General features: G+C 37.7%; 2 protein-coding genes across 5 annotated transcripts in view; both read right to left on the reverse strand.

The window, feature by feature from the left end:
- TSG101 (tumor susceptibility 101) overlaps window positions 1–2,870 on the reverse strand; it is a 31,002-nt gene extending 28,132 nt beyond the window's left edge. Inside the window, exon 1 of the mRNA XM_019714959.2 lies at window positions 2,702–2,870. Within this exon, the coding sequence (XP_019570518.1) occupies window positions 2,702–2,743 (42 nt within the window). The 5' untranslated portion in view covers window positions 2,744–2,870. The remainder of the gene's footprint in view (window positions 1–2,701) is intronic.
- Window positions 2,871–3,837: 967 nt separating this feature from the next.
- Window positions 3,838–25,220, reverse strand: part of UEVLD (UEV and lactate/malate dehyrogenase domains) — a 43,881-nt gene continuing 22,498 nt past the window's right edge. For all 4 annotated transcript variants that reach the window (XM_019714958.2, XM_074336114.1, XM_019714953.2 and 1 more), the window contains 7 exons: window positions 24,730–24,848; window positions 21,895–21,997; window positions 16,852–17,022; window positions 15,677–15,850; window positions 10,159–10,222; window positions 8,152–8,275; window positions 3,838–7,341 (listed from right to left, as the gene is read on the reverse strand). In XM_019714958.2, coding sequence (XP_019570517.2) covers window positions 7,174–7,341; window positions 8,152–8,275; window positions 10,159–10,222; window positions 15,677–15,850; window positions 16,852–17,022; window positions 21,895–21,997; window positions 24,730–24,848 — 923 coding nt within the window. In that variant the 3' untranslated portion in view covers window positions 3,838–7,173. The remainder of the gene's footprint in view (window positions 7,342–8,151; window positions 8,276–10,158; window positions 10,223–15,676; window positions 15,851–16,851; window positions 17,023–21,894; window positions 21,998–24,729; window positions 24,849–25,220) is intronic.

The following is a 25,220-nucleotide window of genomic DNA, read 5'->3' on the forward strand; positions in this document are numbered from 1 at the left end:
TTTGCTGTCTTTGCGCCATTTCTTTCTATTCTTTTTTTAAACCTTTCTATTATGGAACATTTCAAACACATCTAGAAGTAGACAGAATAACGAGCCCCCTGTATCCTACCTACACCCAGCTTCCACAATAATCAACTCATAGCCAATCTTATTTAACCCATAATCTCATTCATATTTCCCTCCTCCTGTCGTATTCTGAAACAAATCAGAACATCATATCCCATCACCCATAAATATTTTAGTATGTATTTTTAAAAGAATTAAAAAACCCCCACAATACTATTATCTATTAAAATAATCACTATTTCCTTAATATTATTACATATGTAGTCTCGTCATTTTTTTTCTTTAGTTTGTTTGAATCAAGATCCAAATAAAGTCCACACATTGCAATTTGTTAAAATATCTTTTAGGTCTCTTTTAATCTATAGATCCTCTCTCATCCCTCTTTTTTGATAGCAGCTTTGAAGATAATTCACAAATGTAAAATAAATTATACAAAGTTCAATGGTATTTAGTACAGAGTTACACAACTACCACCACAATCAATTTTAGAACATTTCATCACCTCCAAAAGAAACTGGCTTTAGCAATTATCCCCTTACTCCACCTGTCCGCACCCTCATTCACCCTAGGCAACCGCTAATCAACTTTCTGTTTTTATCAATTTGCCTATTCCGGATATTTCATATAAATGGAATGATATGCTATTTATGACTAGCTTCTTTCACTCAGCATGTCTTCAAGGTACATCCATGTTCTAGCATGTATGTATCAGTGCTTCATTCCTTTTATGGCTGAATAATATGCCACTACTACTAAATATATCACATTTTATTTATCTACTTATCAGTTGATAGGCCCATTTCTATTTTTACCCCTTGGAATTTGTCCACAAAATCAGTTCATTTGTCCTATAGAGCCTCCTATGATTTGGATTTTGCTAAATGCATTGCCTTGGTGTAGTTTAATATATATGCTCCTATGTCCTCTGTATTTCCTGTAAATTAGTAGTTGGATCTAGAAGTTATCAGCTTTTTCCTGATTTTTTTCTAAATTTTACTTTTTTTCTTCCTCCTCCCCCTTAGTCCTCTCTCTCCTCTCTCCTTCCTCCCCTCCTCCTCTCTCTGTGGCAGCCCCTTCTCAGTCTCTGCTGGTTCTTTCTCTCCTAATCTCTTCAAATTATTGAGCCCCAGGGCTCAGTCCCCATCCTCTCTCTATCTAAACTCAGTCCTTTGGTGATCTACCTCAAGGCTGTAAACACCACTTACATGCTGATGACTCCCAAATTAAAACATTCCAAACTGAACCTGTTTCCTGAACTCCAGATATGAATACCCAATTGCCAATTTGACTATCTCCACTGGGATATCTAATGAATACCAAAAATGGCATGGAACAATACTCTTCAATTACAGAGTATATACAATGATATACTTTTTTTCTGTTTTTTTGTTTGTTTGTTTTAAAAGTGATACATAAACGTTACAACATAGATCTGGGCCACAATCTTCTAGGGCTCCCCAAAACTTCCTCTACAGTCCAGGATAACTACTTTCTCAAAAGAAAATCAAGAAGCCTAGAAGATAGTAGACAACCAAGAGAAGCGTTATTTTGAAAACTATCACTTTCTCTTTAGAGGTTATAGCTCTTCAACCAAAGACTATGGGGACGATTTTACTAGAAAAAAATTTTTTTCCCCAAAGAATTAAGCTTATGCATAATAGTGTGTTTCTGTAACACTGAAAATGGTTTAAACCATTTCGATTCCTACCATTCTTGCTTTGATAAACATATCCAAAGCTAACTAGGTGACCCACAGAAGATTCAACTCTCAATCACTTCCCATACACATACATCTTAGTCCAACCAGCTTTGGTAAATTGGGGGGAAAAAACAACAACACCTTACTCAGTTCACTCTGATATCACGTGCTACAGGTGAAGTAATTATCAAAGTATTTCACGGATTTCATAGACAAAACGCATATGTTGTGTTTGGTTTTTTTTAATGAAAAAATACACCGGTCGCGAACTGTGAAGGCTACAAATTAAGTTCAAAGCGAATAAACTCGCGTTATAAGCATACAATTAAAGACAGATAGTTAATCCTAGCAAATCAAAGTCCCTGAAATGGTAATGCAATTTTATTTATTTCACCCGAGGCAGTGAGGTACTGGTATTTTGGCTTCTCTGGACGTTTTTACTTATAATCGAGCCAATTCAACCAGTAGTTCCTCATCGAGCGTGTGAGGAATACAGAACTCAAGAGGACACAATCTCTGGGGACCGGGAGGAAGGGCGGAGACTGACGGCCCCGTACATTGGGACAAGAGTTGGGGAGGATTGCCCCAGATCGAGGATACAATACAACCCCCTCTTTGTGTTTATAAAAAGTAAAATGAAAACTACGCTGTCCCCCAGACTGTTCCAAACTCAACCCGGAGAGAGGCGAGCAGGGTGGCAGGCGGCCTCCGCTCGCGCCTTTGTTGACGGCCGCCGCCCCCCTTCCCTGGTCCCGTATCGGGGCTCCGGCACAAGGCGACAGGCACGTCTGAGCTGGGGCAGCAAAGACGCCCGAGGGCAGGACTGAGGTGTCCCGCCCGCCTGGGAGGCTGGCCGGGCTGGGTCGGGCCAGGCCCCGCCGGGCGCCGAAGGGAGCCGTGGGTGCGCGTCGGGGGACGAGCGCGGCGCGGCCTCACCTTGGACACCATTTTCTTGAGCTGGCTCTCCGACACCGCCATGGCGGCCACGTCGCGGCTCCCGTCCCCGAAGGCAGAGCGTCAGCCGCTCCGGGGCTGCCCCAGGCCACCCCACACAATCGCACACGGAGCAGCCTGCCCCCCACCCCCCGCCTCTAACAGGAAGTCGGCAGCCACGACAGTCCTTCCGCTTCCTTTACGTCACTTCCGAGGTAAGCAGTGAGGCTGGGCGAGGGGTGCGTTCCTGCCGACCCGCCGCACAGGTGCGGTGCTGCGCAGGCCGGGTTGGGTCCCAATGACGAGGGCAAGCCGGTCCCGAGGATCGGAACTCTGGGCCAGGACAAGAGCGGCAGATGTTTCACAGTTGCCCTTAGACGAGGGGAGCAGGGGCAGGGGTACTGCGAAAGTTCCCAATGAGCTTTAATGACTGATTCATCCAATGGTAGAGCACTGGACTGGGAGTCAGAAAACTGCCGCTGACTTGCTCTTGTGATAATAGCACGCAAGTACACTTCTAGTTCCGGCCGAAGTTCTTCCCAACTCTAAGATGAGAGGCTGGCTCTGGATGATGCCCAGGGTCTCTCTGATGATGAGGGTTCATTTACTTTAAGCTTAAAAGTTCTTCAGACTACACTGACAAGGGCAAAGTGCAGAGACCTTGTTTCACAGGAAGCCTGGCAGTAATTTCTTGTCCAGGAAATCATTCCCCTGCCCAGGCATAACCGATAACACAGGCTGCATTCTACCTTGCGTTGTATTTGTGTAGTAGCCTGTCCAGCGTCCAAGTCTTTGAGGGCAGGCTCATCTTCCCATCCTCATTGCACAAGAGTACTCAAATCTTAACTGAATGTCTACTACTTATAAAAATTCTTCATGGTCATTTATATTAGCCATTATTGCACATCACCACCAGTTTTATAAGTATAGTGTCGTCATTCAAGGTATTGTAAAACTTGGTTTTGATTATGTGAATTATGGTAATTTGGATTGTTTTAGCTTAGTGCTAATGACGAACAGGCTGTGTATTAATTCCTTTCTAAATTGGCATCTACATAAAGAGGGCTTAACTGAAACCATGTAGAAGCATCACTATAAATTGTTGCACACACGCAATAAAGGCTATTCCAATAGGTATCAATTTTTTTAACATTTTTTATTAGCTTTAGGTGTACAAAACAATGTAATAGACATTTATCATTTATGTTCCTCACACAGTGATAACCCCCTTCCCCCATCTACTACCTCTCTGACATTGCATAGAGCCGATACATTTCCACTGTCTCTATTCCCAATGCTGTACTCCACTTCTTGTAACTATATATACATATATAAAATTATAGTTGACATTCATTGTTGTTCAGCTTCAGCTTCAGGTGTATAGTGCAGTGATCAGGCATCTACATCATCCCTGAGGTGGTCTCCTAATGAGACAAGTGTCCATCGGATACTCTACAAAATCTTTACAACATTATTGATTACATTCCCCAAATTGACTCTCGTATCCCCGTGGCAATCTTGTGGTTACTGCCAATAGGTATCATTTTGTTTTGGGATATGCACACCATACGTATGTTAGTAAAGCATACAGCCCCAGTCAAATGAAAATAGAAGGCAGTCTATCCTCCCACTGCATCTCTTTTATGTCACTTAAAAGCACTGTGGTTTTCAAACTGTTCTTAAAGCCACAGCTCCCTCAGGAAGAGCAACTCTGCTTTCACCATTTGGAAGAGTGCAGGTAATATATTGTTTTAAAAGTTTTCTTGTTAAAACTAATTTTTTAAAATTTGAAAACAATTAACAAAATCCATCTCTTCATTTTGCACTTTAGCCACTTATAACTAAGTATCCTGGGGACCATATAAATTATATGAAAGAATCTTTCTTCTCAATCTGAATAAATTTCCTTCCACTCAATAAATTAGGCACCTCCTGGTGATTTTTTTATTCATTATTAATAGTCAAAGATTGTTTTATTCATTATTCTTACTATTTAAGGAAAACTACAATGTAAGTTGGAAAATAAAATATTTCTCTCTGCTACAATATCAAAGAAACATTTTAATCCACGCCCCGCTAAAAATCATACATAACAAGAGACATTGCATGATTTTGGAAAAATGAAAAAGTGAAATAGCAGCATCATGGATGTCAGATTATCACCGAATCATAGTGAGGTGGTGGTGGTACTGCTTCTTGACTTGTATATGGAACTTACAACATGATTGATAATATTCTACACTCAAGAACTATCTGATAGAATTATTTCTATATTGTGGGCTTCTATAAGGCAAGGGCTATTACTCATCTTTAAATACTCAGATTCTAATACAGTACTTAGAATAACAGTAGATGCTCAATAAGTATTATATTGACATGTTTCTTTTATAATTAATGTAGTGAATTCTTGGCAATTCATCTACTATATAGTATCTTGTAGTTAGGTTATTGTGTAAGAGCATAGGAGAAATTAGGTAGTAGAAATTATCTAATTTCTAATCAGATATTAGGAAAGGCTAGTTTAAAAAACACAAGATTCTTTCAGTTTTACTTTCCTATCTCATACGAAAGGACAATGAGGATACAATACTAGAGTAGCACCAAAATAATCTACCCGTCTAGTGAAATTATACAGAACTAATGCTTATCTCTTCAAATGTCCAAGGTTTTCATACTAGTTAATTCTGGTGGGAATCTTTCCAAGCATATTAAATACTTTTCTACTTTCTTAAACATGGGACACTGAATATAATATCACCTTTTCTTAATGATTTGAACTTATCATTATAAGCATCCATTATTATATTAAATCAGTATTAGTTTGACTGTTTCCTCTCTACCTAGGATGTGTCTGCCTATATAAACTATTGGGCTCCTATCTCTCTGACCAGCTTTGGATTTACCTATGATATGCTTTCAAAGCATCTAAGACTTCTTCACAGTACTTATTCCATTTGCAATTGTACATTTACTTGTGACATTTGATTACTGTCTCCCATACTAGATTATAAGGACCACAAGGCCTTGTACCTAGTCCAGGTTTTCTCACCACTGTATCTGCAGTGCCTAATATATGCAGCACTGGGTGTACAGTAGGTTCCCAGTCAATACTACCTGAATGACTAAATAAATAAACACCTACTTCGGTGTATACCCCTCGCTGCTATTTGCTGAGGGCAAGTCTGGGAAGTCAGGGAATCAATCTTTCTAAAAACTATGTTGGGGAAAAAAAAGTCAGCTTCTATATGAGAATGGAAGAGCACAGAACCCCAGCTTTAGGGTCTTGTGGTAACTATTTTGGCTATTAGGTCTTTCCCCACTTCTAGTGTTTAGAAAAAGTAGAGGTTGTATGGTTAAGTGCCCTTTAGCCATGAGGTCTTAGTCACTAAAGCTCAATTTCCTCTACTATAAAATGGTAATAGTTCCTACTTCAATGAGTTACTGTGAGGATTCGATAAAAGAATAAAGTGCTTATCACACTGCCTGAAATATAAGAAGTGTTGATGTTAGTTGTTACTATTTGTTGCATGCTACCTTAATAGGAATATGCTATCTTTTACATATGAAGGTATTTGTTATTGGCCCATCACCAAAGTGTACATACACTGACTCCTTTCTTCAGGAGTCATTAAAGGATTTGCTCTGAATAATCAGTCTATCCAACTTCTCCCCCTTAAAATCAATGGCTTTTATGAAAGCTTCATATGTTAGCTTTACAGTAAACTGCTTGGCTTTCATTCATAATTAATTTTCACTGAAAATACACATTTCTCTATGGCTGTACTAATATTACAGTGAGTTTTTGAGATGTTAAGAGATCTGATATAGCCCAGGAAAGGTTACAGAAAATTTCAAAAAGGATAGTCCCACTAGAAGTTAAACTACACTTTTTCTTCATTTATTAAAAAATTTCACTTTCTCTTTTACTTTTTTAAAGTACATGTAAAACTCTCACTTTTGGTAGCTATTTCATTGAAGAAAGAAAACAAAATGCTTTATTGCTATTACTACCATCTGTATTTTATAGAGGAAATATTAATACCTTGAACTGTGGATCCTTTGAATGTATACCTAGCACAGATTTCATGAATTCATACTGGGCCTTCAGCTTATCATGTTTACTGTAATAGTCAAAGAGTAATTTTCTTTTAAAAATGTATTGCTTTCAAAATATTCCCAAAGTGCTGAATGTGCTGTGAGGGTACATAATTTTACATGATGTATACTGCAGATGATGTTTCCCTCTGCTGTCGGTTTAAAGAATGGTATACATATCTCAAGAACAACAAAGAAAATCAGATTTTCTTCCTCCTTATCTAATTCCCTAAGAATTCAAATTGCAAAACTAACCAAGAAACTATCTACCTTAATCAAACAATTTGTAAGGGTAAGTAGTAAGATACAGAAATTCTTCACCCAATCTATGTCGGCAAAATTAAATGACCTTTCCTTTCAGGTAGCTCTGAACTTTAGAATCAAAGTTTTAACTGTTGCTGGAGACCATGGATCGATGACGCACTACTTTGGAGTTTCTCAGTCACTCTGTCATCTTTCATTGTGTTTTTGAGGACTTCAGCTACCCCATTGGTTCCCAGGATGCAAGGCAAACTTAAAAACACTTCATTGTTTATATCATAATATCCCTGAAATGAATAAAACTTGGATTAGAACAGAGCTGAATCAATGCAAAACAGTTAATATCATAAATATGATTACTTTCTTGCTTTTCTAGCCCTAGTACAAAGTGATACAAGTTGAACTTAAAAATTTTTTTTGGTTTATTTATTTTCTAAACTCAAGTTATTGCTTCAGAAAATTTCTGTGAAATGGGAGAAACCTGGTCAAAGACATCCCCTTAATGGGAAGGCAAGCTAGTCCCCTGCAATATGGGTAGCAGGTTGGGGGCTAAGAAAAAAGACTGTCAGAGGAGAAGAGCACAGAATGGGCTCTGGGTGCAGTCAAATACAGTAACCTGTTTGAAGTTTGCCTTTCTATGTTTTATTTCTCCTGGCATTCCTAAGTTTTCAAGAAAATGTGGTTAAGCGTTGGTACGTTGTCTTTGCTGTGCTTTAGGGAGGTTATGCTTGGGATAAAGTGGAAAAAGGACAAACTGAACCGGAGAAGCAGACTGATGACCAGCTAAGGCCAGTTGGCACGTCAGTCTGGGGTGACCTGGCTGGCTGAGGTGATAAATGACAACCAGAGGTTTATGGAATATATACATGCTTCTTGGGAATTTCCCCAAATTACATGTGGGGTAAAGGGCAAGTCCAGACTTCCCATAACGAAGCAGGACACGACTTAGACCAAACTACCTCTTCCCAGGTGTTACTTTTAGAAAAGCTGGTGATATTGAAGACACCTAGGTTACAGTGGGAACAGCACTTTTCCTGGCTTTATATTCATAATATAAAAGTTTAAGAATATAATGAGAGAATGAGAATAGCAATTACCTTTGCTAAAATGGATACAGAATGCACTTTCTTTTTATCATTCACAAGACTGTCAACCAGGTCAGCTACTGATAGTCCGACAGACCAGGATCTTTGACCTTTTAACTTTAATAGTTCCATGGCTCTGGGTTACCAAAAAACAAACAAAAAAAACTTCAGAAAACACACAAAATAAGCATATAGTTTTACCTTCTGTTTATGGTATTAATTACATATTTTTATGACACAGAAATAAGAGTTATACATCAATTGTTGGACAAGCCTACAGATAATCTAATGATTCAGCTTTTCTTAAAATGTCAGTTCACAGAGAGATAAAACAAATGACCTAATAACATAGGAAGATGCTTACCACCACTAATATTTAACTAAATATGAGTTAAAACAGTAAGTCCACTTACTGTTTGGCTGATGACAATTGGCAAAAATTAAAAAGACTGATAACCACTTTTGGAGAAGCTACAGAGAAACAGGTACGGATTCCTAAAACTGTTATTGAGAGTGGAAAGTGATGTTGTCTTTTAGGAGAAAGATTTGGCAACATCTGATCTAGAAAACCTCTTCTAGGAATTAGTCCTACAGCAATATGCTCAAGTGTACAAAGATACACATATATGTATGTTTGCCTTGCTTGAGACAGAAAAAAAGTTTGGAAACAATTAAGCAAGAGGATTGGTTAAAATTCAGGGGTGTCCAAACTTTTTTCAATGTTTTTTACCAAGGGCCATATGCGGTAAAACACACAAACAGCCGGGCCACTCACTCGAGGTGAAGTACGTATTGCCTCACCTGGTTTATTTAAGTAAACTAAATATATTTTTGGAATTTGCTGCGGGCCAATTAAAAATGGATTGCAGGCCGCAGTTGGCCCGCGGGCAGCAGTTTGGACACCCCTGGGTTAAATAAATCACTGCCAAATGTAGTACCATGCAGCTCTTGAGAAGAATAAAGCAGACTTATATGTACAATATGGAAAAATGTCCAAGGTTTGCTATTAAGGAAACAAAGCAAGCTATAAAATAATACAAATAGCATAAATCTATTATAAAAATTTTTTTAAATATAATAATGACAATGTTTACAGAAACACTGAAAAAATTGTCTGGACATGTGGACACTAAACTGTTAACAGTGGTTGTTTCTGGAAAATGGAATTACCCCAGCTTTTCACCTTCTATATTATAGATATCTGTAGTATTTAAAGTTTTATAATAGCATACACTCTTTATGTAGCTAATAAAAAAAATGGTATCAATTCAAGAACCATGTTTGCATTTCCTTTAAAAGCTATAAATATCGGATTAGATAGAGAATTAGGTTAGAATGGTTTATATAATATACTACTCTTCTCAATAAGAGAATATTATTTCCAGTTGTTATATTCTAAACATAAGCTAAAGGTTTAAAAAGCTAAAAACCTCCACCACTCAAACTGTAGGACAGTATTTTATGATGTGATGGTGAAACAACAAATGGCATGAAAATATATGTAGAGGCTAACCTCAGGGACCAGACCCTGGAAAGCTCTGAATAAACACAAAATATACAAGGATCTGTGCCTTATACTTTGCTCTTGCCTGAACTTATAACATGGCTTATCCATTCATATTAGACTAATTTCTAAACATGTTTATGTGAGATTTATAAATACATATTAATTTTTAAGTGGTATGGACAAATTCTCTTCTACATTTAAGAAAATTCTCAATATCCTCAGATGTACAGATGTAGGAGCTGTAAACCACCGTCTACAAATCAGGAACGTGTTCTACCCTTTAAGTGTCAACTGCGTATCGGAAACAAAGTTTGCAAAGCACTCATAGATCTACTTTCAGATAAGAAATCAAAGAACAGAAAACATTGCTCCCTTGTACTTCTGGATTTGTCCACACTAGCTAGTGTTGTCTGCAGAAGCCTAGTAAGTGCGTGCTGTGTAAAGAGCTGTTATGTTAGCTAGAAAGGACATGATTGTTAGCTGGATAAATGCAAATCTACACTCAGTATTACCTGCTGGACAGCTGCTCCCGAGAGATATGACTCATTATTTCTTCTTGGCCACCCCATTTGGTCACTAAAAGGTAAATGAAAAATTAATTATATTTTGTCAATCACTCTCTTAGGATTAAGATGTGATAAATGATCATTTGCAACCAAGGGTACCTGTATGAAACAGTGAATATGCATTTTCCCCCCACCTAGCAATAGTTACATTTTTACACTGATGACACTAAATGTGCTGTAACGGTTGCCATGGGTTAGAAAGACTCTGAGCTGTAATCCCCAAAGTCTCCTTGCAGCCTCCCCACTTGTCCGCTCTCATCAATAACAATTCTGCCAGGGCCGTTTTACTGTACAAGTAGAAAGCTATCTTCCCTTAGCAGGCTGTGAATAACAGGTTCTCAAGTGCTGCAAACACTTGGCATCTGTTCTGTTGGGAACCACACAGATGAATTTCTTTCACCAGGTGAGAAATAATCTGGTCACGGATCCTGGGCTAGATTTCCACAGCTATCAGAGAGGCTGAGCACAGTTTTCTAAGAGCATCTTTGGCGTGACCCATTTCCTCTCACTACACCATTGATAAAAACAATTCAAAATTCAACACTGTGCACGGGAACTGGATATTTACACCACACCTTAATACTGAACTGAAAGTAACATTTTTAAACCTCTCTAAAATATTCATCTGTTTCTCATCTGTGTGAAGACATTCTTTGATACAAATCTTTACTTGGGTAAGCAAAACAAAAATACATCCAGGTATATAAGACTATCTTATGTTTAAGATACAAGTCTTCTCAAATGCATTCAAAATTAGGCCTAAATTTAGTGATGTGTCACCAACAAAGGACACTATGTGTTTCTCCCTTCTTCAAACTGAGTATAAGCTTTCAGGGGGCGAGGACCAGGTGTTCTCCCTCTGTGTCCTCTCACATACTTTACCATGGCAGAGAATGCACAGGAGATAATACAGGAGATAATACAGAACTGACCTCACACACCATCCGTAATTGTATCTCACAACAGAGGAAAACATAACAAGGTGAAAAACAGAAAAGTTTTTAAAATTTTTCTGTTGAATAAAATAACAGCAAAACAAAGAACTGTTAACATGAAAAACTTAAATGTGGACAGATTAGGGATTTAAAAAAAATGTTTTCCTTGGATAGAAGGATTACACATGAATTATTTTCTAAAACAATTTTGGTACTTTATTAGCATATTCACAATAAACAGAAAATTGCAAGGAAATGTCTCCTAAATGAAATACAGCATTTATAGACCTTGGAAAGATGAATATAAGGGGCAAGGTAGGTATAAAAAAGGACAAAGGACACAAAACAAATCTGGAAATGAGTAATGAATATCACTGTCATTATATATTATCTACATGATCACATTCTTTATCTTTCCTCTCTGAATCTGGACTTATAAGAGCCACAAGAATTTGCTCATGACACAGTTATTAGAATTTTCAATTAAGTTGAGATGGACTTAATTATTTCATTTTTTGTTCATTTACTGCCTAGCCCTTCAAACTTCCTAAATGTATATCCATCCTAGTTTATGGAGCCCATTCAAATATTGTATTCTAATTTTTCTGGTTCCACTCCTCAAGAACAGTAATAATCTTCTGGCCCCCAAATTTTAATGAAAAATGACCATGGGATAGCAGTTTTCCATTCCATATAACACCTACTCCTTTGGTAAGACTGAGGCCCAAAGCAGATGAGCTAACCCTCTGTTCTGAGGTCCAGCCCTTGGATTTCTAAAACACCGTTTGAAGGAGTTACCTCCAGTTTACATACGCTTTCAATATCACAGCTGACAATAGCAGCTCCGAAGCACATGTTCTGCTGACTATCTAATTTGGTGGGGCATAATACGAATGACCTTTGGTCACTAGATGGTGTCAGGTTCATTCATTTCAAAACACATTCCAAGCTCACGGAGCTTGCAGTCTGGTGGGGTGAACAGACAGGTAAATAAGCAATTATAACACAGTGTGATAATTTTTATAATAAAGGTATTAACTTACTTAACCTGGAGAATTAGGGAAGGCTTCCTGGGAGAGGTGGCACTCAAGCCCAGTCTTGAAGGGTAAGGAGGAGTTACCGAAGTGAATGAAAGTTCAGGGAAAGGAAGCATCAGGTGCAAAGGCAAGGAGGCATGAGAGAGCACAAACCATTCAGGAAACTGCAAGCTGACCATCTGACTAACATAGAATGCCCGGCAGATGGCAGATGACGCAGGAGAGGGAAGCAGGAAACAGATTCTAAAGGGTTTTGTATGGCATATGATTCCTTCCCCAAGCTGTAACCATCATTTGTCTCTGAAATACTTGAGAATAATTTTACTTACACACCTGCTATTCTTATAACTGTTTCCAAATCCTAATACTGCTTTACTTCAAAGCATAGTTTTACTTGTCCTTTGGCCAATTTTCTACTCATCACCATCTTGCTGATTACTACAATAACAACGACCGTGTATGAGAGTTTACCCTGTGCCAGACACTGTCACCAAATGCTTTAGATAAATTATCCAGTTGAGACAGCAAGAAAAAGCACAGCTTTGGAGTCGATCAGGGTTCAAATCTCAGTTTTGCCCTTATTAGACATGTAACGTCAGACAAATCAGTTAACCTCACTGAGTCTTAAGATTCCTCATCTATTAATTTGGAAAACCACCACCTCCTTCTCAGGGTGTTTTTAAATTTTAAATGAGATATGCAAAGCATTTAATACATATAGCAATCACTCAGTATAAAATAACTACAATCGCTATTACTATGGTGGTGTCACTTATGCAAAAATATAATCAGTTGGTGTCTACACATGAAACCAGCAGAGGGAGCCTCTAATCCATTTCGGGCTTCACGGCCAAGGTAAGTATACCTATCCTTGGATATAACTATCTCTGGGAGGAAGTAGAAGACAGGATAAAAAGTGATCTGATAGTGGTATCTAGACGGGAGACAGGGAGATGAGTTGGGAAGTACGTAGGTAGCTTCAGTGGTATCGGTGATTTTCTTAATTGAGTGTGAATTAATGAATGTTTATACTAGTATTATGCTTTAAAACATACATCTACATTATGTGTATTTTGTATGTGTCAATATTACATAATACTAAAGTGATTGCAACTAACGTGTACCTACATCTCTTTATTTCTAGTTCCTAGCTAAGAACTTCCATATCCCTTCCTTGTGCTTTTATCCTACTTCCCTTGGACCTCTCTCATAGCAAATCAATACTGTCTTTTATTATAGTCATTTCCTTTATTGGACTCTACGCTTCCTAAAGACAGGGTCAGGTTTTTGTACTTCCGTATACTAGCTCTAACAGTAGTCAGCACAGTTCCTTAGGTTTCTTTATTGTCACGTCATCCTTTATTTTCTCTTCACAATTTGTGATATTAATGCAACCATCCTGTGAAATGTATTAAACAATTGTAACTTATTTGGGGGACTAATTACATAAATTTCGATATATCCGGTAGTTAAAAAGAATGAATGAGATCTATACGTTCTTATGCAATCATTTCCAAGTCATATTAACAAGTAAAAGGACAAGGTGGAGAACGATGCATGATTTCATACATGTCCTTGTCTATGCACAGAACATTTCTGGAAGGTTACACACGAAGCTGCTAACTGCTTGCTTCTAGAGAAGGACTGGGTGTCTGGCATAGAAGGGTGACTTATTTTTCACTGCCTATCTTTGTGTGCTATTTAATTTTTTTGCGATGTGAATGACTTTTTCAACTAAAAGAATAGCTTAACAATTTACACTTTTAATAAGGAGAAGGTGCACAATGTTAAAATTGGATGAGAATAAACAGCAGTTTAACAAAAGAATAATGCCATGAGACAATATATGGTATTTACCATAAACTAGCAGTAGCTTTTAGCTCAAAGGAATGAAGAAATCACCGTGGAGTGATGTGATCATGAAAAGCTTCATAATGTAAGTAAAGGGGGCTTGACCAAGGCTTTGAAGGATGAGATTTGAATATGCAGAGAGATTTGAATATGAAGATGATGGGGGAGGTGGATGCAGTGGGCAAAGGTCCCTGTGGCTGAAGCAAAGCTGTGGGGTGGGGGGACTGGAAGACACAGGACCTCGATTTCAGTCCTCCTCTGACCCAGAAAGCTGTAGGCTCTTGGGCAGGTCACTTACCATCTCTGCATCCATTGCTGGCTCCCGAAAACAAAATATAATTGATGACCCCTTGGGTCCCTCCCAGCTCTCTAATAACATGACTACCTCCATACCTATAATGGGGAAGGAAGAATAGGGCTACATTTTGGGACTCCTTGAAGGCCAAGCAAAGCAATTTCATGGTTTGGTCAGAGGAAGCCAGTGAAAGTTTTTGAAAAGAGGAATATGATTTAGGAATATTGAATTAATATATGAAAGGATATAGCTGATGTAATACAGAATTGTACACCTGAAGTCTATGTAATTTTACTAACAATTGTCACCCCAATAAATTAAAAAAATATATATCTGAAAGGATATAGTAAACACTATGAAAGTTTTGGCTAATATTATTAATCTGGCATCATTTATAGGGTAGACTAGAGGGGAAAGAGCAAACTAACTGGGAGATTTGCAATAATCAGATAAACAAAGGATCAACATAGACCAGAACTCAAATGGAGTAGTAAGTAAAGTTTAGGGTCTCGGGTTTGTTTGAAACCCTAGACCAGGGGTGTCCAAACTTTTTTCAACGTTTTTTACCAAGGGCCACATGCAGTAAAATACACAAAGAGCCGGGCCACTCACTCGAGGTGAAGTACGTATTGCCTCACCTGGTTTATTTACTAAATATATTTTTGGAATTTGCTGCGGGCCAATTAACAATGGATCATGGGCCGCAGTTTGGACACCCCTGCCCTAGACATTCGTTGCTCTAACACATCTGCTGCAAGTTCTTGTTTGCTACTGTTTTCTAGGGTCCTATTGATTAGAGCTTCCTGTCAGGCAGCATTATGAGCCTGAAAAGTAGTTCTGCTTTAATCACACAGCCAAGTTTTGTAAAAGTTTATTCTATAGCCTTTCTAGCATTGTATTTTCTAGGTAGCCAGTGCAGATTTATACAGATTTAAAATGCTGCTGTATTTTATTAAAATAATTTTCTTAAAAATACCACATATGACAAAATCAGAAAACACAGAAAAGTACACAATTTTTAAAAGTTACCTCTAACCCCGATACAACAACTGTTAATATTTAGCATCAAAGCATATAGGAAGCTTTAAATTCTAAGAAAATAGTTTTGAGAACATATACAACCTGACTAAGGGATCACGACTAATCTTAAACTTACAGAAAAGTAAATATAAGTAGAATAACATGTTTCAAGGAGTCTATTCACAATATAGGTAGCACATGTTACACAGAAGGCACTCAAATGTGGAACAAAAACCAACTAAGCTCCACAATTCTTGAGTCCCCAGATATATCTGAGTAACATGGCCACTGGTGATTTGAGCCACTGGTGAAAATATGTTTCTTACCTTTGTCTTCTCCCTGCTCACCAATAACCCATACTTCTTTTCCTGAAGTCTGTGCCTTCAAAACATTTGTAATAATATACTGTAATCTCTGTGAATCCAGATTGCATCCAATTCCAATCACTCGATTTGCAGGAAATGTACTCAGTTTCCATGTCACATAGGTCATGATTTCCACTAAATATTGCATACAAGGTGAAAATGTAGAGATTTTAAAAAATATACTCTTAGCCTAGTTCATAAACAAATATTTATTATTTTAATAAGTATATGAGAACTTGTACATACTGTTCTTAGGTCTAAAAGCAATATAAGGCATAATATATTTTTAATGTATATTAAAAACACAAACCAGATTTCAGCATGATTTAACATCACTTTGTTGTTAAATATAAATTGTTAAGAGTAGAAAACAGATAATTTCCTAGTATAGTTAAGCAAGGAGGAGGAAAACTGGGCACAGAAAACTGGAAGACAATTTTGTTTTCATTGATCGAGTTCTCTTTTACATCTATCTTAAGATGAATTTGAATTTCTATCTTTAAATTAAAATATGGAATCACATACCACCACTATGCAGTACAGCATTGTGAACAAAAACACAACTTTTTCTTACATGCCACAAGGATATCAGGAATTAAAAGAGACCAGTGTCTCTCAACCAATTACTATAGGAAAACAAGTGAAATGCATACCACACTCCTCTATTGGGAAGATTTAAAAAACATGTTCACTAATTTGAGTCCAGCACCACATCTAACTCTTTGAAGATATTTCTTTTTTAAGTAAAACAATTTCAAATACAAAATGTTAACCTGCACTCTTGCATGCTCACTAACATTTTATGACACTTTGGAATTAACAAAAGATCTTTCACATAAGCCAGCATTTTTCTCTTGGGTGTTTAACGATTTTTCTCACTGAGGGAAGCATGGCTAACAACCTGGAACATAATAATATTACATTTAAAAAAAATCATAATTTGTAACCTTCCAGTTAATGCCAGTCGTAAGAAATAACTTATTGAAAAGATATGGAAATACTGTAGTGTTCATTATAAGAGCAATTTAACAATACTCCAGCCGTCCCTTTATAATCTAGTTTTATGACTTTCATGAGTAATGGCAAGTCTACTGATGCACTGGACCGTCAACTTCATTTAAAATAAAACCTTTTACCTGGTTGAGATGCAACGAGCAGCACACTGTGTTGACTATAATGTCCCAGAGCAGGGACAAGGGCTCTGAACAGATCCACGTTTCGCTGCACCACGTCAAGGTAGGACTGAGAACTACCCAGCGAGTTAACTGTGAAGATGACCACCTTGGAATGAGCGGAGGCAGACAAATCTAATGAATAAAAAGAAACAGTCTGAGCTCAAGATGTAGGTTTTAATCAGGTCTAAGTTCAGGACAATGACGTTTTTCTTTTCTACAAGCAGAGAGCTTTTAGGTGTACCTGCCCTCAGGTCCATCCTATTTCCATAGGAAGTACACGAAGTGCTGAAGTTTGCCACCAGAAAGAGGATTAAGAGCATAAGTGTACCCCAAGGTGGGGAAAGAGAGCAATAAAGCCAAATAAATCACAGGATCCAGAACCCACAGATAAGGAATTAATGATTTTTACGTAATTCACAACTCTCTCTCTCTCTCTCTCCTCTTTAGAAATATCTGCCCTCAGTGTCTTCATTCACCTCAAGCCTCAAATGGGACCCTCCTGAGCAGCAGTCAGATTCAGTGATTTCTAGGGTGGCCTGCATTTCTAGTTTTCCAGAGTGAAAAGAAAAGACCAAAAAAATGAAAAGAGGAAAAAAAAGACCATCACTATCTCTTGGTATGGACTCTTATGCAAACACAGAAATTTCAAATGTCATGGGAATAAGAGACATAAACAGAATCTTGCCTTGGAGCCATTTAGTTACAAAGACCACTGTGGCAGAGTCTCTGATTGGAGTCGCCACTATCATCAAAAGTGACTGACTCCCCCCTGCAACCTTCTGGGTAACAAGACGAGAAGGGAAAGGGATGAAGGAGATCTGCAACATGGAGGACGCTTGGGGAAATAGTTCCATGTCTGTGATTTTCCCCGCTGTTTCAGTGACTGATGGTCACTAGAATGATCAATCCTGCCCAATTCAGTGCTTTTACAAATCGAGACCATGTGAAAGAGTTCTGAAGATGGGAGTGCTTCAAAGACCTTGGTATCTGTTTATTCTCTTGGAGTTCACAAGCAAGTTTTGTTGTTGCTAAATTTGTTATGGAGCCGCAAAGCTACTGAAATCACTTCTTTACCCAATTGGACTACTTTTAAGGATCTTCAGTGTGTGTCTTTTTGTTGTTGTTGTTGTTGGGGGAGGGTAACAGGACTTTATTGGGGAACAGTGTGTACCTCCAGGCCTTTTTTCCAAGTCAAGTTGTTGTCCTTTCAATCTTAGTTGTGGAGGGTGCCGTTCAGCTTCAAGTTGTTGTCCTTTCAGTCTTAGTTGTGGAGGGCGCAGCTCAGCTCCAGGTCCAGTTCCTGTTTCTAGTTGGAGGGGGCACAGCCCACCATCCCTTGCAGGACTCGAACCGGCAACCTTGTGGTTGAGAGGACGCACTCCAACCAACTGAGCCATCCCAGAGCTCAGAGGCAGCTCAGCTCAAGGTGCCGTGTTCAATCTTAGTTGCAGGGGGCACAGCCCACCATCCCTTGAGGGACTTGAGGAGTTGAACCGGCAACCTTGTGGTTGAGAGCCCACTGGCCCATGTGGGAATCGAACTGGCAGCCTTCGGAGTTAGGAGCATGGAGCTCTAACCGCCTGAGCCACCGGGCTGGCCCCAGTGTGTGTCTTTTTTATAAAATGTATTTCAGGGCCGGCCAAAATGTATTTCATGCCCAGCCAAAATTAACAAGGGGAACCTGAAACTTGCCCCGAGATAGTGTGCTCTCAGTTAGCATTCCCTCCTTGGCGACAAGCGCCATGCCCTACATATCCACTCCAAGGATTCCACTCTTTCAATTATCTGAAGCCACGGTTATTGATGGTTAATGAAACACACAGGAGGAAACAATTTCCTCAGGTCCTAAATGGCCTCACAGCCTCCAGGGTCCATGTACTAAACAGTCCCCTAAAGTCATTTGGAAGAGTTAAGAGGTCCCTTAAGAATTTCAGTACCTGGAAATGACAGGCACAAGGGAATAACCAGCTCCCCCAGGGATCCTCTACTCCAAGCCGACAGAAGGATCATTAAAGCAACTATTGCACTCTTTCTAGAGACAGAAAATGAAGTCATTGTATCCTACAGGGATCCAGAGGCTTGCTAGCACTATTACACCCAAGTATTATAACCTAGAGGTATAACTTCAACTTTAGTTCTTGGTACATTTAGGCTTGTGAAACCATTATGCCTCAACATTTTACTTGGAAAATATGGTCAAGGAATACAAGGGACCAAAGGAAGGAAAGGCAAAGAAAAGCCAAACAACTACAACATATCACGAACTGACTTTCACTATCACCTGGTTTCGGAAGGTTAGAATAAACACTTTCTAGTTCAATGGTCTTCCAGTTTTTTTGATCATGCATCCCCGGTAATAAAATATTTTTAAGTCCACATCCCCAAATATAGTATTTACCTACATATTTATTTATTTACCTACATATTTATTACCTACGTATTTACCGGGATGCAAAAACAATATATACATATTTTAACAGATTTTATCTATGCTCAAGCAGTAGTTCACCGTAATCAGAAGTGTCTGGACGCTGATGGTCACCACTTTGAGCAGCTCTTGTAATTGCAGAAGTCAAATGTGACTTGTATTCATCTTTTGCTATCGGTATATATTGAATATTACAATTACTACAGTTTTTTTCTTTCTTAAAATGTGTATACATTTTTCTGGCACCTTCTGTATATGCCTGTACTAATTTATTATGTACATTATAAAATACAGGTAAAATTTTTAAATTAAAAATTACTTTTTTAACATTTAAAATTTTATTTATTAATTATACAGAAATGCTTTTTGTTCTTATTAAAACTTATTTTAACAATACATTTTTTCCCAGATAAGGAAAAACTAAAGGAGTACATACAGCACCACCAAACTAGTATTACAAGAAATGTTAAAGGGACTTCTTTAAGAAGAAAAAAAGATAAAAAATATGAATAATAAAATGGCAATCACTACAACCAATAATTACTTTAAATGTAAATGGAATAAATGCTCCAATCAAAAGACATAGGGTGGGGCCGGCCTGGTGGCTCAGGCAGTTAGAGCTCCATGCTCCTAACTCCAAAGGCCTCCCGGATGGCTCAGTTGGTTGGAGCGCATCCTCTCAACCACAAGGTTGCCGTTCAAGTCCCACAAGGGATGGTGGGCTGTGCCCCCTGCAACTAGCAACGGCAACTGGACCTGGAGCTGAGCTGTGCCCTCCACAACTAAGACTGAAAGGACAACAACTTGAAGCTGAATGGCACCCTCCACAACTAAGATTGAAAGGACAACAACTTGACTTGGAAAAAAGGACTGGAAGTACACACTGTTCCCCAATATAGTCCTGTACCCCTTCCCCAATAAAAAATCTTAAAAAAAAAAAGACATAGGGTGGCTGAATGGATAAGAAAACAAGACCCTTACACATGCCGCCTACAAGAGATTCACTTCAGATCAAAAGATACACACAGACTGAAAGCAAAGGGATGGAAAAAAATATTTCATGAAGATGTAAATGGTAGAAAAAAACTGGGGTAGCAATACTTATATACCAGACAAAATAGATCTTAAAATAAAGAGACAAAGAAGGACCCAGTAATTCCACTTCTGGGTATTTACCCAAAGAAGACCAAAACACTAATTTGAAAAGACATATACATCCATATGTTCATTGCAGCATTATTTACAATGGCCAAGACACGGAAGCAACCAAGTGCCCATCAATAGATGAATGGATAAAGAAGTGGTACATTGAATGTTACTCAGCTATAAAAAAGAATGAAATTTTGCCATCTGTGACAACATGGATAGACCTAGAGCGTATTAAGTGAAATAAGTCACACAGAGAAAGACAAATGCTATATGATCTCACTTATATGTGGAATCTAAAAAAATAAATAATAAACAAATGAACAAACAAACTCACAGAGAACAAACAGACACAGAGAACATTTTAATGGTTGCCAGATGGAAGGGGGATGGGGGTGGGGAGATGGGTGAAAAAGGGGAAGAGATTAAGAAGGACAAATTGGGAGTTACAAAATAGTGATGGGGAGGTAAAGTATAGCATAGGGAACACAGTCAAGAGTAATGTAATAAGTATGCATGGTATCAGATGGGTCCTAGGTTTATCAGAGTCATATAAATGTCTAATCACTATGTTGTACACCTGAAACTAATATAATATTGTTTGTCAACTGTAATTGAAAAATAAAAAATTATTTAAAAAACAAACAAAAAAACTCAATATATTTTTAGTGAAAGCAATGTGAATTGAATTTTTAAAAAATCTTGATTTAGCACTTTGCTATATACCAAGAGGCAGGTATTATTCCCACTTTATAGATGATCAAACTGAACTTTGAAAGATTATATAATCTGACACATGTCAGAGGTATAATGTGGCAGAACTAGGATGCACACAGCATCTGACTAACTTTAAAACCAGTGTTCTTAACCATTATGAAAAAGCAAGCAATCAGAGAAAACAAATTTATACTAAATGTAAGCCAGAGACAGAGAACAAATCCAATCTGATAATCAACTGCAGTCTCTGAATGACTCTGGGTAAGTCACTTAACTTATTTGAATCTTAGGGGATTTGGACTAGGTGCACTGGCATTACAATCTAGGACTCTAGGCAAAGCACAGAGGATTTTTAGGGCAGTGAGAGAACTCTATGATACGATAATGGTGGATACAGGTCATTATAGATTCATCCACACCACCCATAGAATGTACACCACCACGAGTAAATCCTAATGTAAACTATGAACTTTGGATGATAATGATGTATCCAGGTAGGTTCATCAATCGTATCACTCAGGTAGAGGATGTTGACAAGGGGGGAGGCTATGTATGTGTGGGAGCAGGGGATATATGGGAAATCTCTGCACATTCTGCTCACTATTGCTCTGAACCTATAACTGCTTTAAAAAATAAAGTCTATTTAAAAAAAATTCTAGAACTTAAATATGAGAGCAAACAAAGCATCCATCTTTTAAGCAGAAAAACCAGACCTTTGCTGATCTCCACATTCGGAAGGTTGAAGATATCAAGGTCCATCATCCCTCCTTTAGTCCCTTCTGAGAGGTCTAAGAGGACAAGTCTGTCTGCAATGCCCTGTACAATAAGAAAAAGAACAACATTACACTGGACATGGCCGGTTAGTCACTTTTAATTCATTCAGAAAAATGTGATCCTTTAGGCTTGACTGAAAACTGGGATCTAACAAGGGCTAACTCAGAAGTCATAGAGTGCAGGTTTCTTTTGATGGAACGAATAACAAAGATGATGCGGTACACTGTGTTTGCTATTGTTCTTGAGCTTACGTTTTCATTTTGATGTCATAATTTACCTTCTGAAAGAATTTAGAGTGATTTTTTGGGTCTATTTTAGCATCACAGTTAACACTATTGCCAAGCTTCTCTTTAAAAAAAGGATAATAACCATAAATCTAAAAGAAAATCCTATTATCATGTGGTCCTCTCCCCAGACAGCTCACGGAAAATGCCTGCATGTGCCTGTAGGTGGCTCTCGGGGTGCCATGGTGGGTTGACCGTACATGACAACATGGAACTACCAGAAGTCAGTTTACCTTTGTGCAAAGTCTTTTTCCAAAGTAGTAAAGGAGGTGAGGATGTCTCCCACCTTAGAGTGCAGGGGCAAGAGTACCCAGGGACCTACCAGGCTATCAGGTAGAAAGTACAGAAGTTAAGAAAACAACCCAGCTGTACTACTTATTAGCTCTGTAATGCTGGGCAAGTCACTGAACTTGGCCTTATTTCATGGGTTGTGAGGATTAATTATGTGACATAGGGCTGGTGGAGAGCAGTCGTCTCTAAATTGTACCTATTAATTTTATTATTGTTAACCACACTTGTAAGGGAAATGCAAAGAAAACTATGAGTTACCATTTTTCATTTATCAGACAGGCAAAGATCCAAAAATTTAACAATAAAAAACAGGTATGTTCATATGCTGTAGGTATGAGAATAAACTGGTATAATTGACATGGGAGATAATTTGACAATTTCTATCAAAATTTTAAAATACAGTAACTCCTTTAACACCCCCAATCTCATTTATAGAAATTATCCTACAAGTTTATTAGTACATGTGTCTAATGATACAATAGGTATACAGATATTCAAAAGACTAGAAACCACCCAAATGCCCATCAATAACAACAACAGTAATAATGAGGCAGTATAACATAGTGGTTTGGAGCACAGCTTCTCCAGCTTGCAGGCATCGCATTAAATAGACTAGTGAAGCACATGGATCACCAGGGATTTTGTTTAAATGCAGGTTCTATAAATAGATTGCCTAGCCTGGCTGCATTTATTAGCAGTCTGACTGGGCAAGTTGGGTACCTCCCTATGCCCTTGTTTCTTCACTTGTAAAATGGCAGTAATGATGGTATCTAAGCCACAAGGCTGCTGTAAAAATGAGTGCCTGGCACCTAGTAAGCATTCGGTAAAGGTTAGTTACTGCTGGTACCACCATTCCTTCATACCACTGTCACTATTATGACTGCTATTGTATTATTTGAATGCTGTGCCTTGTATGAACAACATTGTTTAAAAAAGAAAAATGGAAAAAATGTTCCATCTAGATAGTTCACAAAGGAATACTGATAGTAAGACTCTTAAACAGTTAAAGCAATATGACTTTAAAGGGCCTTCCTATACTTAATAAAAATGAAGAAAATTGATAAAACTCAGTACTGTTAAGGATACCAAAAATCAGGTCGGTGTGCACTTTTTTATTAGTAGCATAAATTAGTGCTTCCTGAAGAACCATCTAGCAATATGTAATAAGTGCCATAAAAACCATTCATGCCCTCTGACTAGCTAGTATTATTTTTGAAATTATGTACACCTACAAGAAAATCCAGATGAGAAAATAAGCAACTTGTAAAGCAATGTTTACAGAAGAATTCTGTTTAGTAACAAAGGAACTGAAAATAATTCAAATTCCAATTAAGAGGGAACAGTATATTCAGATGGAGGGTGCAATAAATAAAACTATAACATCTCAAAAGTTAGTATATATTGTTCTGAGCAGCCAGGTTTTAAATTTTTCTAGCTCCCTGGATACAATTTAATTATTTGCTTGAAGTAGAATCTACCTCCAAGACATATGTGAGCCTTAAATGAAAGAAATTAGATGATAAGGAAAGGGAAGAATTTAGATGGTGAACAATCAAATTTTAATAGTAAAGAAAACCAATTGCCAGCTACCAAATAAACAGAGGAAAGGTATTCTATTCTGGGCTACATCCCTCAAATGACATAATAGACATGCTGTTACCAGCACACTGGGCACTGGAGGGACTTTTGAACCGCTCTAGAAGGGGATTCAAATGCCTTTCTGAAAATAATTTATGCAGAAAAAATATAGTAAAAAGAACTGATGAAAAATAAACAAATCTCAAACTAGTAAAATGTCAACTCAGGAATTATGGTCCTAAAAGAAAGTACACACAAGAAAAAGGCAGTCTTAACAAAAATGCTAATTTTAGAGCTAAAATTATTAAATAAGAGTTTAATTAAAGCAGCAGGACAGAAAACAAAAAAGTTTGTGACTCAGTCAGATGAATGTTAAATTGAGGTTTCCCTTGGATTAGGATGATGAGCTCATTGTCCAAACCACTTTTTCAAAGCCTAATTAAGAGGCAGCATCCCTGATGAGAGTTTTCAACTATTTTTTTGTCAACTAACTACAGTATAAGACAAAATGAGGTTTTCCCACATAACGAAATTAAGCCATGACTTCTTGTATGTTAAATATAAACTACCTAAAAGCGTTGCAATATAACAAATGTATTTATGACCACTATCCTTACATACCTTGGCTGAAATTGCTAATGTGCAGGCAACTCCCAGTTCTCCACCTCCAACCACAGTAATTTTGTTAATTGTTTTATTCTCATAATTTGCCCAGTTCTTTGAATTTATGTCTGATACACCTAGAAAGCAAAGTGAATGATTATGAGAACTTAAAAAATACACCAAACTTCAATAACTTGGACAGAAAACACTGTGCTACTGTGTTTCCCCAAAAATAAGACCTAGGAGACCATCAGCTCTAACGCATCCTTTGGAGCAAAAATTAATATAAGACCCAGTCTTATATTATGTAAGACCTGGTATAATATAGTATAATATAATATAATATAATATAATATAATATAATATAATATCAGGTCTTTATAATATAATACCCGGTCTTATGAGATCGGGTATTATATTATATTATATTATATTATATTATATTATATTATATTATATTAGACCGGGTCTTATATTAATTTTTGCTGCAAAAGACACATTAGAGCTGA

Source organism: Rhinolophus sinicus, linkage group LG06, assembly GCF_036562045.2.
Source record: "Rhinolophus sinicus isolate RSC01 linkage group LG06, ASM3656204v1, whole genome shotgun sequence".
NCBI lineage: Eukaryota > Metazoa > Chordata > Mammalia > Chiroptera > Rhinolophidae > Rhinolophus > Rhinolophus sinicus.